The sequence below is a fragment of the Capricornis sumatraensis genome, chromosome 4, assembly GCF_032405125.1.
Source record: "Capricornis sumatraensis isolate serow.1 chromosome 4, serow.2, whole genome shotgun sequence".
Classification (NCBI taxonomy): domain Eukaryota; kingdom Metazoa; phylum Chordata; class Mammalia; order Artiodactyla; family Bovidae; genus Capricornis; species Capricornis sumatraensis.
In genome coordinates, this window is record NC_091072.1 from 115,707,052 (window position 1) to 115,723,175 (window position 16,124).

General features: G+C 46.8%; 1 protein-coding gene across 3 annotated transcripts in view; it reads right to left on the bottom strand.

Moving 5' to 3' along the window:
* LARGE1 (LARGE xylosyl- and glucuronyltransferase 1) overlaps positions 1-16,124 on the bottom strand; it is a 447,934-nt gene that overhangs the window by 34,899 nt on the left and 396,911 nt on the right. For all 3 annotated transcript variants that reach the window (XM_068970493.1, XM_068970492.1, XM_068970491.1), the window contains one exon: positions 6,902-7,065. In XM_068970493.1, the coding sequence (XP_068826594.1) occupies positions 6,902-7,065 (164 nt within the window). The remainder of the gene's footprint in view (positions 1-6,901; positions 7,066-16,124) is intronic.

Below are 16,124 nucleotides of genomic sequence, written 5' to 3' on the forward strand. Positions count from 1 at the left end.
TGGCCAGGTGGCAGCGATGTTGTAATCAGGATCCCTCCTGGCCAGCTCCCTCTGTCCTTTTGATCATCTTCCGGAGTGAGTGGCCGGGCAAGGAGCAGCCCTGCCGGGTCCACCACTGCAGCAGGCGACATTCATTCTCTCTGAACGGAATTCTAGAGGGAGCTGGGCACAGGAGCCCACATGCCGGCTCCCCTAATTCGTTGTGGCACTCACGTAGGGCCTACTTCTGACTCAAAGGTTTACAAACATACCCGAAATGTTTCTTCAATTAAAAATCAATCCAAGAGGCACCAGTCAGCCGGCTGCATCATAATTGGATGTGTGGGATGGAGTGGAAGGAGGCATTTCCGCCGTTCTCATCAGCTTGTGTGCTGCTGCTTTATAATTTCTGATTATGTCCCGCTAAGCGTCTCTTGCTTGGGTGTGGAATTCCTTGAGTTCTCTGAGGTATTGTCTGGATGGCAGTACTTGTCACAATGCGTTAGGGGGGAATCACCCGTCTGCCATGCTGGGGGATGCGTGTGCTTTGAAGGGCACCTGCGCTTGGTATTTGCAGCTGATGTGAGAGGTGCCCAGCCTGTCTTTAAGGGGGTGGTGAGGGCAGGTGCCAGGTCTCCTGCAGCCCAGGCCGGGAGGATGCTCAGGGCTGGCCACAGAAGGAGGGGCTCTGTCCTGTCTGTATTCTTTCATTGATAACAAGTATATACGTAAGGATGGATTTGGGTTGTTAATAATTTAATTTTTTTCCTTTTTCTTGGCGGGGCGGGTGGGGGGCGGGTTACGATGTATATAGGATCTTAGTTCCCCAACCAGGGAGTGAGCCGGTGCCCCCTGCAGTGGAAGTGCAGATTCTTAACCACTAGACCACCTCTGAAGCCCTTTCCTTCTAACTGTTGGTGAATTCCAGGTTGCAAACGCCATAGCCAGCATAAAGGTAAAAACCATTAAGAGAACTGTGCTCGTGTTTGTGGCACATTTGCTAATCACTGGGTACTTTCCAATCTCTTACTTTGTAAAGCATAGATGGTAACCTATGAACTTGACGGTATTATTGTCACTTCATAGGTAAGTAGCTGCTGCTGCTAAGTCGCTTCAGTCGTGTCCGACTATGTGCGACCCCACAGACGGCAGCCCACCAGGCTTCCCCATCCCTGGGATTCTCCAGGCAAGATACTGGAGTGGGTTGCCATTTCCTTCTCCGATGTATGAAAGTGAAGTCACTCAGTTGTGTCCAACTCTTAGTGACCCCATGGACTGCAGCCTACCAGGCTCCTCCGTCCATGGGATTTTCCAGGCAAGAGTACTGGAGTGGGGTATAGGTAAGTAGAGTGAGGCTCAAACAGCCTAAATAACTTGTCTAAATTCATATGGTTAGTCTGTAGTGCAACTTGACTTTGAACCCAAGTCTTCCTCTGCTTTATCCCTCTACTTTATTTTCCCTCTCCTAAATACCTACCCTGTGCAGATGCTGTGGTCAGAGTCTCTGGATCCAGCAAGCACTAACTGAACATCATTATGTCCTAGGGCTTTCCCAGAGAGTCTCACATTTTTCTCCTGAGTTCACAGGTGGCCATTGGCTACTGATCTTGATGGAGAATATCTAGGTGATAGACTGAATATACAAATAGAAGGTGTGAATGTGACCAAGGAAAGCCAGGATGCTCTGAAAGATGGGAAACTGGAATCGCCTGGAACTCACTCACCTGGGCAGATCATAGTGTCTGAGCTTCATGTGCCTCCTCTGGGGGGACTGAGATATATTTACGCTGCCTGGAGAACAGAAGACCAAGCCTGACCATCGTTCAGCACAAGGATCAAGGATTAGGTTTTGTTTTCAAATGGCACAGAGAAGAAGGAAGAATAAACACAAAGAGTGGACTGTTCTGGTGGGTGGCCTGCTGTTGTGCTTGGTGGGAGAGGGCGTGTGCACCCAGGCTGGTAAGGAAGGGGAGGGGTGACTTGGGACATGGGTCTAGGTCAGCCCCTCATGCAGCCTCACTGGCAGCCTGGCAGGTTTGAGCTGGAAGGGTTGGCCACCTACCCTGGTTTCCCCAAGCCCTGCCTACCTGGCTGATGTCATTTGCTCTCTTCTTCCTCACCCTAGTACCTAAGCCCTAACCGTGTGCATCCCAGCAGGACTGGCATCCTCTCCTTCCTCGCAGGGGGCTCCTCCTCTCCCTGCAAGGCTTCTACTGTCAGTTCACTCAGCCTCCAGCTCAGTGTAGGCAGAACCCCTCCTGGGGGCATTCCCCACTTCTTCCGTTCTCTGCTCCAGCCAGGACAGGGCCTCCTCCCATGGGTTCTCATACCATCCGTCTGTTGTCCAACCTGTTCCCTGCCTGTGGCAGCCTGAATTCTCAGTTGGCCCCAAGACTCTTGCCCCAGCTCCTGGTGTACAGTCCTGGATCACCTCTCCCTCGAGTGTGAGCAGAACCTGGTACTATTCTATACGATAGACTAGTACGGCTGTGATTATGTCATATAACAGACCGGGGAGATTCTCCTACTGGCTTTGAAGAAGGAAGCTGTGGAGAGAACAGAACCTCTGTACTTGTCCTTTTCATCCCATTTGGTCTTTGTTGTTACCTGTTATGAAATTCTCCACACAGCTAAGACCTAAGGGTGGCCTCTAGGAGCCCAGAAGGATCCCAACTAACAGCCAGCAAGGAAATGGGGACCATGGTCCTAGAGCTGAGTTCTGCCAAAACCTGAATGAGCTTAGAAGTGCACCCTGACTCCCAGGTAAAACTACAGTCCAGTCAACACCTGGGTTTCAGGCCTGAGACCCCAAGCAGAGAACCTGCTAACATGTACCCAGACTTCTGATCCATGACACAGTCAGAAAAGACAAAAGTGTTTCTAAAGCTGCAAGATCTGTGGTGATTGATTAAACCACAACAGAAAACAAATGCATGATCTGAGTCCTGAGTTCACTACATGTTCTGTGAGGGCGGAATGGGGTCTTATGTATTCCCAGCCCCACAAGAGTCGGCCACAACACAGTAACAGATGCCTACATAGTATCTGCTGAGAGATCATGTGGATTTTGCAGATGAGAAAACTGGGGTCGTGAGAAGGGAAAGGCCTTTCCTGAGAGGACACAGCAGGTCAAGGACCTAGCTGCTGCCAGAACCTCTGTACTTGTCCTTTTCGTCCCATTTGGTCTTTGTTGTTACCTGTTATGAAATCACTGTGGACAGTGACAGCAACCATGAAATTAAAAGATGCTTGCTCCTTGGAAAGCCATGACAAACACAGACAGCGTACTAAAAAGCAGAGACATCACCTGGTTGACAAAGGTGTGTATAGTCAAAGCTATGATTTTTCCAGTAATCATGTACAGATGTGAGAGTTGGACCATAAAGAAGGCTGAGCACTGAAGAACTGATGCCTTCAAACTGTGGTGCTGGAGAAGACTCTTGTGAGTCCCTTGGACTGTAAGGAGATCAAACCAGTCAATCTTAAAGGAAATCAACACTGAATATTCATTGGAAGGACTGATGCTGCAGCTCCAATACTTTGGCCACCTGATGCAAAGAGCCAATTCATTGGAAAAGACCATGATGCTTGGGAAGACTGAAGACAAAAGGAGAAAAGGGTGGCAGAGGGTGAAATGGTTAGAGAACATCCCCAAGTCAATGGACATGAGTTTGAGCAAACTCTGGAGATAGTGAAGGACAGGGAAGCCTGGTGTGCTGCAATCCATGGGATCGCAAAGAATCGGACATGACTTAGCAACTGAACAATGGCTAGCAAGTTCTGCACAGGTGTTCTGGAGTCTGTGCATCTCCAGGAAACCACTAGCCATGAGCTGTCATTTGCTAAGAAGCAGTGGGACTCACCGCCTCCACTGCTCCTGTCAACACACCTCACTCCCAGATACCTCTGGAGGCCAGGTTCCCCCTCATTCTCTGGGACTCTCGGGCTGCTTACTATCTGTGAACTATCTTGTGTCCCAGTGCTTGTTTCTTCATTTTGCCAGTTCTCCAATCGCTTGTGACTAATCACAAGTGACATTTATTGAACACTTACTAAGTGTGCCAGGTACTGTCCTCAGCACTTTAAAGGCATGAACTTATTTCCTCCTAACCACCCCATGAAATCATATCCACAGGCATCTCCAAAGTGGCTCAAAGACAGAATGAGGCCATCAAACTCCCTTCCTAACTATGGGAGTCGAGAGGGAATGACATGGAGAAAGCTGGGGCCAGGGCAGCCACTTGCACACCATGTGTCAATTGGAGAGGAAGCTGGCAGGAAGCACACAGGACGGCCAGAAAGAGAAAAACTGCATAACCCTGAAAGGCTTTGAATCCACTCACCTCCTGGCAGCCAGAGATGTTTTCAAAAACATAAACTGAAGAAAAAACTCTGTGTAAATTTCTACAATAAATTCCCATCACGTTTAGAATAAAATCCAAATATTTTATGAATTTCTAATTTTTATAATCTTAATCTCATGCAGCTTCCATCTCAAGTCCTCTCAAGTGATGCTTCAGCCACACTGGTCTTGTATCAGGGTATCTGAATATACAAGGCTCTTCCAACCACAGGGCCTTTGCACTTGCTATTTTATCCTGCCTGGAAAACTTTTTCTTTTTTTTTTTGGCAATGCATATGCTTCTCTGGGGGCTCACACAGTGAAGAATCTGCCTGCAATGCAGGAAACCCAGGTTCTATCCCTGGGTTGGGAAGATATCCTGGAGAAGGGAATGGCTACCCACTTCAGTATCCTTGCCTGAAGAATTCCATGGACAGAGGAGCCTGGCTACAGTCCATGGGGTCACAAAGAGTCAGACATGACTGAGCAACTAATACTTTCACACTCCCCCACTATGCTTGACTCCTTTTCTTATCCTCAAGTCTCTGCAGAAATGTCCCCTCCTTTGAAAGACCTCCCCCTGATCATACCACCTAAAAAAGGTCCCTCACTTGACATTGTTAATATCGATCAGTGTTCCTTCAAAGCACTTATCACAATGTTAATTATCTGACTTAACTATTTACTAGTCCCATATTATCAATACTGGATGCACATGGCAAACCTAAAATGATGCAAGGTCTTCACAAAGATTCTTATTTAACTAGTTTGCAATGGAGCCAGACCATGAATTTTTTTTTTCTAAAGCTCCTTTGATAATTTGATTTGTCCCCAGTTAAGGCAAAGAAAGGCAGTGCCAAAGAATGCTCAAACTACCACACAATTGCACTCATCTCATATGCTAGCAAAGTAATGCTCAAAATTCTCCAAGCCAGGATTCAGCAATACATGAACCGTGAACTCCCTGATGTTCAAGCTGGTTTTAGAAAAGGCAGAGGAACCAGAGATCAAATTGCCAACACCCGCTGGATCATGGAAAAAGCAAGAGAGTTCCAGAAAAACATCTATTTCTGCTTTATTGACTATGCCAAAGCCTTTGACTGTGTGGATCACAATCAACTGTGGAAAATTCTGAAAGAGACAGGAATATCAGACCACCTGACCTGCCTCTTGAGAAATCTGTATGCAGGTCAGGAAGCAACAGTTAGAACTGGACATGAAACAACAGACTGGTTCCAAATAGGAAAAGGAGTACGTCAAGGCTGTATATTGTCACCCTGCTTATTTAACTTCTATGCAGAGTACATCATGAGAAACGCTGGGCTGGAAGAAACACAAGCTGGAATCAAGATTGCTGGGAGAAATATCAATAACCTCAGATGCAGATGACACCACCCTTGTGGCAGAAAGTGAAGAGGAACTAAAAAGCCTCTTGATGAAAGTGAAAGAGCAGAGTGAAAAAGTTGGCTTAAAGCTCAACATTCAGAAAACGAAGATCATGACATCTGGTCCCATCACTTCATGGGAAATAGATGGGGAAACAGTGGAAACAGTGTCAGATTTTATTTTTGGGGGCTCCAAAATCACTGCAGATGGTGACTGCAGCCATGAAATTAAAAGACGCTTACTCCTTGGAAGAAAAGTTATGAGCAACCTAGATAGCATATTCAAAAGCAGAGACATTACTTTGCCGACTAAGATCCATCTAGTCAAGGCTATGGTTTTTCCAGTAGTCAGGTATGGATGTGAGAGTTGGACTGTGAAGAAGGCTGAGCACTGAAGAATTGATGCTTTTGAACTATGGTGTTGGAGAAGACTCTTGAGAGTCCCTTGGACTGCAAGGAGATCCAACCAGTCCATTCTGAACGAGATCAGCTCTGGGATTTCTTTGGAAGGAGTGATGCTGAAGCTGAAACTCCAGTACTTTGGCCACCTCATGCGAAGAGTTGACTCATTGGAAAAGACTCTGATGCTGGGAGGGATTGGGGGCAGGACGAGAAGGGGATGACAGAGGATGATATGGCTGGATGGCAAGACTGACTCAATGGACGTGAGTCTGCGTGAACTCTGAGAGTTGGTGATGGACAGGGAGGCCTGGTGTGCTGCGATTCATGGGGTCGCAAAGAGTCGGACACAACTGAGCAACTGAACTGAACTGAAGGCTGAGAATCAGTGCAATAGACTGTAAGCCACATAAGGGTAGGGACCACATGAGTACTTCCTGATAAAGGCTCCAAGAATGATCCCTGCATCAACACATGTGTAAGAAAAGAAAGAGCAGTTGCTTTCCAACATCAAGTGTGGGCCCAGTGCAGGTGTTTCCTTATGATACACCTCCCCCTTTCCTTGAGGTAATTTGACTAGAGCTCTATTTTTTAGAATCGTTTCTTCCTCCATTCTCAAAAACAACCAGCATCATCAAAATACAGGAGCCCTTGGTTTTCAGTGCTGGAGAAGGGAGGAGACTAGGCCCTGTGTTAGCAGGCTTCCATGTTCCAAGCTGGTGGGGCCATTTCTGCCTTCTCCAGGTGAAGAGCAGCTGTGAGGAGACGGTGTGGGCAGCGGGGCCCGTCTGCCTACCTGTCCATGGAGAGCTGAGCGACCAGGGTGACGTCTGTGTTGTCTGAAGCGGGCTCATACTCATAGTGCAGGAAGTACAGGTGAGTTCGGTGGACAGTGAACCGCTCTCTCCGGAACTCGTAACACAAGTCATCCTCGTCCAGTTCTGAGAGCTGCTTCTGGAGCTGAAAGATAGTAAAGAAGGCTTGGGAACAAGAAGGAAATCCCCAAGGGGGTCGGCCTGTTGCGCCCTGTCCTTCCCTGAGATTCTTATCCACTGGACCTTGTTGATCGGCCAGTCAGAGAAGGACAGGATCCTATCTTTGTTTTCTTCTGCAATATAATCTGATTTCAAAAAGGTGACGATAGGGGGCAGCTGGCTCGTCATCTGAGGAATGAGACCCTCCGAGCTGAGAGTGAGGGTCTCATGGTGGCAGCACTGACAAATGGATAAGCACCCACAGACTCCTTATACAAAACAGAAAACATTTTCCCTGATGACCCAGCACAACAATTTCAAACAACAGGTGGTAACTGTCAAAGAACAGAGTAATGAGAACCAAACTGAACAGTACCTTTGTGTGACGTGATGCTTTTCTCTCCCTAGAGCTACAGACTTAAGACTCTATACCATGTACTGGAAAGGAAAAGCGATCCCATAAATAAAAAATCTCTTCCTTTAATTTCATCCAAGTTCAGTCAGTCTCAGTGCCTGCTCTTTTCTCTTTCTCCTCTTCTGGTGCCCTGAGATCTTTTATTTCATTAATCTGCCAGTAGGACTTCTTCACTTAGCTCTTCTTTCCTCCTTCCTAACCAACTAGTGAAAGAGTGAGCTGTCCCACTGACAGGAAAGGAGCAACTTAGCATCCAGCATAAACACACGCAGATCTCAGGTTTCCAAGCTGCTGATACACAGATGTTTGATACGCAGCATCCCTCCCAGGCAGAGGTGACTATACCTCTTCTACAGGTGAAGAATTGCAATGAAAAAGCTAATGAACTTCGATAGTGATGGAAATCAGACCAGTGGATATGCAGTAGCAGAATGAAAGGGCTGGGAAGAGACAGGAGAGAAGCTCTTTGGGTGATGGGGATGTTTTATGTCGCAATCAAGGTGATGGGTATATGGGAGCACACATTTGTGAACATACACGTACACTTAGAATGGGGGGATTTATCATATATGCAAATTGTATTTCAATAAAATTTATTGAAAGAAAACAATAATTTGCCAAAGGTCACATGGTTGCTTGCAATATTTTTTCTGTTGCATGAGCCTTGTCCATTATATGATGATACATAGTTGAATATGGATGAAAGTTTACATGGCTAGAATTATTAAGATTAATAGCTGAATACGATAGAACATTTTCCCAAGAAGGTGTATATATATAAATATTTTTTTAAAATCTCCAAACCAACAGTGTAGTAATCAAGAAGAAAATACATTCACTCACTTCTCTATGACCTTCATATGACTTCTATGACTTCATATGACTTTCACATGATTTCTATCAGTTAAGACCATTGCCTTGATAGGTTAAACCAGGGGTCCCCAAGCCCTGGACCAGTATTGGTCCATGGACCGTTAGGAACCAGGCTGCACAGTGAGAGGTGAGCGGTTGGCGAGCAACCAAAGCTTCATTTATATTTACAGCGGCTCCCGTCACTCTCCCATCACCTCCAAATGGGACTACCTAGTTGCAGGAAAACAAGCCCAAGGCTCCCGGTGATGCTATGGTACGGTGAGCTGTGTAACTGTTTCATTATCTATCACAATATAATACTACTAGAAATAAAGTACACAAGAAATGTAATGTGTTTGAACCATCCTGAAACCATTGCCCCACCCCTGCTCGGTCCATGGGAAAACTGTCTTCCACAAAACCAGTCCCTGGTGCCAAAAAGGTTGGGAACTGTTGGGTTAAACTATGGTATTATTTCTCAAGATGTGTATTCTGACAGCTGACTGCATTAAATGGTCCGATTTCTTCACTTCCCCTGCCCCATATCCTTGCCCTTTGTCACGTGACTCTTGGTGCTGCCTACTACAGAGACAACGATTATTTCCCTAATCCCTGAACCTCTTGGCTGGACTTGTGACTTGCTTTGGCAAACAGAATGGAGGGGAAGCAATGATGTCCCAATCGTGAGGGATCAGGTTCAAGAGGAAGTGCATACTTCTTGGGAAAATGCCTGGACTGGCCTGCTGGGAGATGAGACAGATGGCACAAAGTGGAGTCTCCCCAGCTGCCCATCATGTGAGTGAGCCCAGCCAAGGTCAGCAGAGCTGCCTCCACGAGCACTTCTCACTGTTCACGCTTCTCTCTGTACACCACCGAGGTTTTATGGGTTTTGAGCACTAGACGACAGATAGTGTCACTTTCATTACATGAGTCTGTTTCACACAACACAGGGTGGCTAGCCTCCTGGGCACCAGCCCAATAAATGATTGTAGCATTCTCCAGATGACTGAGTATAACTCCAAATGCACCCATACATTCCCAAAGGCCACTTGGGTAATCAGTTGTGATCCAGTGATCTATGAGACATGCTCAGCTATCTTGAACATTTTTAACCTTTAGAAAGGATGCAGTGAGGGATATTCCTCGGCTTCTCAAGACCAATTTGATGTCCTTGCCTATTTGAAAGTTCCCCCTATGCCAACAGGGTAGCTAACTGATATAAGGCTGGAAACTAGAATTCTCCCTCTGCCTAAGGCCCTAGGAGCCAGGTGATCCCTTCTGGCTGCAGGATTAAGTTCAGTGTCTCTTGGCCTACAGGAATCCTCCCTGATCCTTGCATGCCCAGCAAGCCTCTAGTGGATATACTCATAGCCACTCATAGCATGTTAAGAAAGGGAACAGTGGTCCATGAAAGTGCTTCTAGAGTCACTTTCTAAGAGGGTCTACCAGCAGTCCTGGGGGATAAGTAGCCTTCATCTAGGAGCTACATTGTACTGATGTGGTTCAGTGGCAGCCACTTCCCAAGGTCACCCCTAACCATCACAATGCTTAAAGGCTAGGATCTATAACATTGCTGTTTACCAGCCACACAGAGGGCTGCGGAGAGCCCAGCGGATATGACATCAGACATACATTAGAGTCTAGGACTCTACACCAATGCCTTCCTTGAGTTTAAATATTAATTATCAACATGGTGCTCTGCACCTCTGCCCTAATGTGGACTGAGCACCTCCGGTGTGCCAGGTGCAGTGCTAAATCAGACGCCCTGCTTTGTTTTCAGCACAGATCTCTGTTTTACAGAGGAGGAAACTGAGGCCCAGAAAGTGTCTGTCACCTGCCAATTACAGCCAGAGAGCAGCAGTCTGGACTGTGAATCCAGCCCTCGGACCTTTCACACCAGGAACATCTCACGACACAATTACTTCTTTCCTGGGGGATGGATGTGAAGGTCAAATGTGCTGGTGGAAGATACCATGGAGTGGAAGATACCATGCAGTGTGAACAAAGCAGGCCACAAAAATGCATCTGCAGTATGATCACAACACAGCGAAAAGACAGACCGACCAACCCCAGGTGGAAACAGACCAAAGGCAATCCATTGCAATGTTAACAAAGCTCTTTTCTGAGTGGAGGATTCACAGATGAATTTTATTGGTCTTGTTATACTTTTTTGTACTTAAGTAATTCCCTGCAATTTTCTCAAATGAGCTAATGCATGTACAAGTGCTTTGTAAACTGTAGAGTGCTACACACACCTCAGAAATATTATGATTGCATTATGTTCCTTTTCAAATTCTAATCTAGGACTGCTCACTGCTGACTGCATGGCTGATGGGATTTCAGGCTGATCCCAAGGAGAGGACTTGAGCAGCTTGAAATCTGTCTCCTTCACATCCAGGTAATATCTCCAGGGAGATGCCGAGCTGGAGGGCAAGGGTGGTATGGCTTTTGTTAACAGGGTCTGAATGCTACCCCCACTCCACACTCCAGTCATGTGGGGAGCAGGGGGTTTCCCGACCAGTAAGTCGCAGAAACAAAAGACAGATCCCTCCTGAGACAAAATGCATTTGCTAAATTGCTTCTTTGGGCAGCCAGCTGAGGCACAGGGAAATTTGGACTCAAAGGAAAATGGCCTTTAAGCCGTTTGCATTTATTTCTTTCCATCCTTAAGGACAGTGGCCTAGACTGACCCCTGAGCTGCCAGAGATGATGGCTGTCATGCCTGCGGACTCTAGAGGGACAGGAACAGTGTCCTGGGGCTCTGGCCTCTGAACTTCTGCTCAAAGTCAGGAGAAACTACATGGAGAGATTATGGGGATCAGTGGGCAATGAGGCCTGACCTCTCTGACCCTCATTTGCTACGTGACCTGGAGCAAGTCACTTCTCCGGCGAGCAGGACAAAGACTTTGGGTTGTAAGCATCATGTGCTCGGCAGGCCAGGTGAGTGCTGAGAGCGCTGCAGGCACTTCCTCATTAATACTCACATGGGTCAGAGACCACCAGCAGGCCTGTTTTATAGATGAAGATGATCATCGTCTGAAAGGTTTGGCCATTTGGTCAAGGTCACAGTAAACGAACAGAGCAGCTTAGATTCACAACTAGCGGTATTTCCTCCAAGTTCTTGTACATCATAAAGTCACTGCAATGCCTTGTTCATCAACCTCTGGGGCTAATGCTAGATGGTTCAGTGACTGTTGAGTTCTGAATCATGTGTCCCCCTTGGTGACAGAGATCTTTGGTGCTCAGGCTGAGAGAAGTGGCCAAGTTCAGGTCAGTAGAACGTGGGTAGATTCTGGCTACTACAGGCTCCATTTTTAAGACTGCCTCATGCAGAAAGCAAGAGCACCTAGTGGAAGATGCTCCATGGAGGGCAGAGCCACAAGATGGAAGGAATCTGGACCCTGATCATGGAGAAGAGCCACCTGCCAAGTAGGAACACCTGCTTGGACTTTGTGTGAGTCATCAACTTCCAGCCTGCCAAGCCCATTTTATAAGTAATTGTGTTCCCATAACTAACATGCTTACTTGAACTCTTTGAGTCAGTAAGTGATGAAGACAGTACTACAGACCAATTCAGAAGTCTCTAAGGCCACCCCTTCTTGTGATACGTGTCCTTCTGATGCCTTAGGACAACAGGTAGAAACATGGGGATAAAATTACACTCAAGAGTGTTGCTTTACACTTTCGGCACTTTTCACTTTCAGCAGCCTTGATATCCATTTCTTCATCTGTCCCTCCCAGTAAGTGTATGAGACCAGGAGGGCTACCCTCTTGCCCCTAGTTGACGGATGAGGAAACTGAAGCTCCAGGGATGTGCTCAGAAAAGCTGGGACCCTAACACATCTCTTGGAACCTCATTCACGGTTCTTCCCTGTGGTTTCTATGAAGCAGTTAAATTTTATTAAACCACATGGACAGGCAGAAAAAGATTACCAACTCACTGGTTGCCTGCTGTGTGTACTAATGATCAAAGTTCCAGGAACCCAAAACACTGTTTTCCAAGGAAACCAAACCATGGGCCATTTTCATTCTTTCATGGGAAGGGAGAGGCATGGGCTTAGGACCATTCAGTGAAGGTTCAGAGACGTCTTCCCAGCACTGACCGAGGCTCTGAGAGGATAAAGAAGAAAATGGCATGGTCTGTTACCTCCCATGTATCACCATTAATGGGAACATCCCACACAATTAAGAGGCCCTTATTTTATGCCAAGCCCCACGCCAGGAATGCGGAATGAACCCAAGTGTCTGCACTTAAATTGTTTATACCATCTGGTTGGGGGAATAAAGAAGCGAGTTAGCAATTGTAAAAACTGTGTATTCATAATACAAATAAAATGATGGGGGGCTGGGGAGGGAAGGGTGGTGGTGTGCTGTGTGCTCCACTGACCTAAGCTCCTGACCTATCTTTCCGTATTTAGCCCTCATCAAGCCTACCAGGTAGGAACAGTCCTACTTGATTCCCATTTTATAGATGAGAAAACTGAGGCACAGAGTTTGAGTGGCCTGAAATCCCATAGGGAGTATTCCTACCGTTTTACATGAGGCAATGTTGCTTCAGAGCTTTCCCTTACGTTTCATGCAAGGAGCCAGTTAGGGCAAAAGTGAAAGCAGGCAGAGGTCTGCGACAAAGATGTGGGAGAGTCAAGCACCTGGCAGGTTTGGACAGATGATGTCTGGATAGATCAGAGCCTAGGGGTGTGAAGGAGGGGTGTGTGCTTGTGGTCCTGTGAGTCTCTGGACCCTGGGTTCCTTCTTCATCCCCTCTCCTGGCCACCCAGGCAAACACCGGGATGCTTCAGCTCTGGGATTTAACATGCCAAGGAGGGTCACTGGAGGCCGGCCTTGGGCAACCTGTCATGGGACTCTGAGTGCCATCCACTCTGGGTTCCTCTGCCCACTGCGTGATGAAGGAGCTGGTGACACGCGGCTCGCATGTGAGAGCAATGATGCACTCCAGGGTTTCTCTGGGGTTTCTCGGGGATACAGCTGTTTCTACAGAGCCATCTGTTCCCTGGAACTGCCGTGCAATGATGCTGTAAAGGGTTTGTAGGATCTGTTTATATGTGTCTTATTTTTAACTTCTCGTTAAATCATGGTGGTGCCGTTTTCTTTCCTTCTTAGTGAGCTCAGTATCTGGGTATGTGACCCTGCAGGCAGCCCATCACCCTTGCAGCATGAGGGCATTGAGCTTGGAATCCCTCATTTCAGCAATGAGGCAGAGATCTCAGAGCAGCTGGACGGGAAGGTGTCCAGGATGAGATTTCTGGTCAACACTAGTAATGAGACCTCCTGCACCCTGCAGCCCTGCTCACACCTTACCCCTCTGAGCTCTCATCCCAGCCTGGGCTCGGTTTGTTTACTGACCATTTTATAAGTGAGAAAACTGAAGCTCATGGAAGGCAAGAGTTACATTTGAAGGCACAGATCTAGTCCTAGGGCCAGGTTTTCTGATTTTTAAGTACAGGGATCTTTCCAGAGCACCACCAATACTTTAAGACAAGGATTTGTAATAGTTAATTTGTTTGACAAAATTTATCGAGCACATACCAGGCAGTCTTTTATAGGCATAAAGTTATACTGATGAATGAAACAGATAAACAGCCACACGATCCCAGAGCTTACATTCTAGTTGGAGAGATATAACCAAAAAAATAAATAAGTCCAGAATATAATCATTGATTGGTGATAAGAGCTGCAGAGAAAATGAGAAGCAAGAGCTCTGGGAGACGGGGTGTGGGGGTTGGGGCAGATATGACAACTTTAGATTGGGGAGTGTTTTCAGTAGTTGTAAAATGACCACTCAGCTTGACACCAGTTCCAGAGCTGCTGCCAACCTATCTTCTGAATTCCATTCTCTGAGCCTCCTTTTCCTCCTCTAAAAAGTAATGCTAATAATAACCACCTTGCAGGCTCATAAAAGAGTAAGAAAAATGATACAAACTAAAAGCCACTAGAAGAATCACTGAATGACTTGTAGTTCCTCTTATGCTAATTATGTATGTCTTTCTGGGGCTTCCCTGAAGGCTAGGTGATAAAGAACCTGCCTGCCAAGCAGGAGTTGCAGGTTTGATCCCTGAGTCAGGAAGATCCCCTGGAGAAGGAAAGGGCAACCAGCCCACTCCAGTATTCTTGCCTGGGAAATTTTATGAGTGGAGGAGCCTGGCAGGCTACAGTCCATGGGGCTGCAAAAGAGTCTGACATGACTTCGTGACTAAAGAAGAGCAGCAATATAGTTTTTTGGCCATGTCACGTGGCATGCGGAACTTCCCCAAACAGGGATTGAACCTGTGTCCTCTGCAGTGGAAGCACGGAGTCTTAACCACTGGACCAGCAGGGCAGTCCATCTTCTGTTAATTTTAAATAGGGATCTACATTCACTTGAGAAGCATGGCTTCAAAGTCAGGCAACCTGGTTTCTAATAATGGCCTCACCATGTAGGAGTTGCTTGACTCACATAACGCATCTCCTCTGAGCTTTCTTATCTGTGAAATGTGACTTGTTGATGCCTCCCTCCCTTGATTGTGGTAAAGAAGAAAGTTGCATTTCCTCTTTACTTTCTCTGCAGGAAATCTCTAATTGTTAAAGGCCAGAAGAAACAGAGAAAGCTCTTTGAGCAGCACAGAGAGCTCTTCCAAGACAGGAGAGAGCACAGTGGCTGAGGCATAGGGCATGGATGCCCCCAGGAGGCTTTGGCACCTCGTGTCATCACTGGGAAACTGTTACTGGTTCACTGGTGTGCTGTCTTGGGGAGGATTATGAGTCTGGGGCTGGCCCCAGATGGCTGAGCGAGGTCATCAATTAGTGATGTCTGCTGTGGGCATGGGATAAGAACATTCTAAGTTGGGGGCTTCCCTGGGGGCTCAGTAGTAAAGAATCTGCCTGCTAATGCAAGAGACACAGGTTTGATCCCCAGTGAGGGAGGACCCCATGTGCCATGGAGCAACTAAGCCTGTGTACAACTCTTGAGCCTGTACTCTAGAGCGTGAGAGCTGAAACTACAGAGCCCACGTGCCACAGCTACTGAAGCCCGCCCGTCCTAGGGCCTGAGCTCCACAACAGGAAAGCCATTGCAACGAGAAGCCTGCACACTGCAACCAGAGCGCAGCCCCTGCGCAGGGCAACCAGAGGGAGGTCCAAGCATCGGTGAAGACCCAGCAAAGCCAAAAAGAAAGAAAGAAAGAAAGAAAAGAAAACTGTTTGCTGACACTGTTTACTGACTTACAATTACATATAAATGTGAAAACTCAGTGATGTCTGGTCTTTTTTTTTTTCACCCCTTGGATGTTTTGTTTCATAATTTAACTAACATGACAGTGGATAATTATTTTACCATTGGACTTTGACCACTGGATTTCCTTTTTGTTTTTGTTTTTTTTTAATTGGCTGCTAGAGGAAGGATGCACAGGGTGGTGAGCCCAGAAAGGGCTATTCTGAAGTTGATGAACTGAAAGTGACAGCTGTCAGAATGAAATCTGCAGAATAAGCAGCGAACAGTCTGAGGCCATTTCCCGCCAGGATAAACAGCATCTTCCCTCCTCTGGCCAGTTCCTGCCCCTTCAGCCTACTCAGTGCAACCTCAGTCACTGAAAATTAAGGAAGGGCATGTACTTCCCATCCAAATTGGAAAGTATAAAACATCTATAACAATATATATTTTAATGGCCTTGCATTTAAAAAGGTGAGTTTCTTTTATCTGGAAAAAAATCCCTGAGGTGGAGCCAGGCACTCTTGATGATAAAAGCAGCCTGCTATAAATACAGTGCCTGGGGGGACAGTTA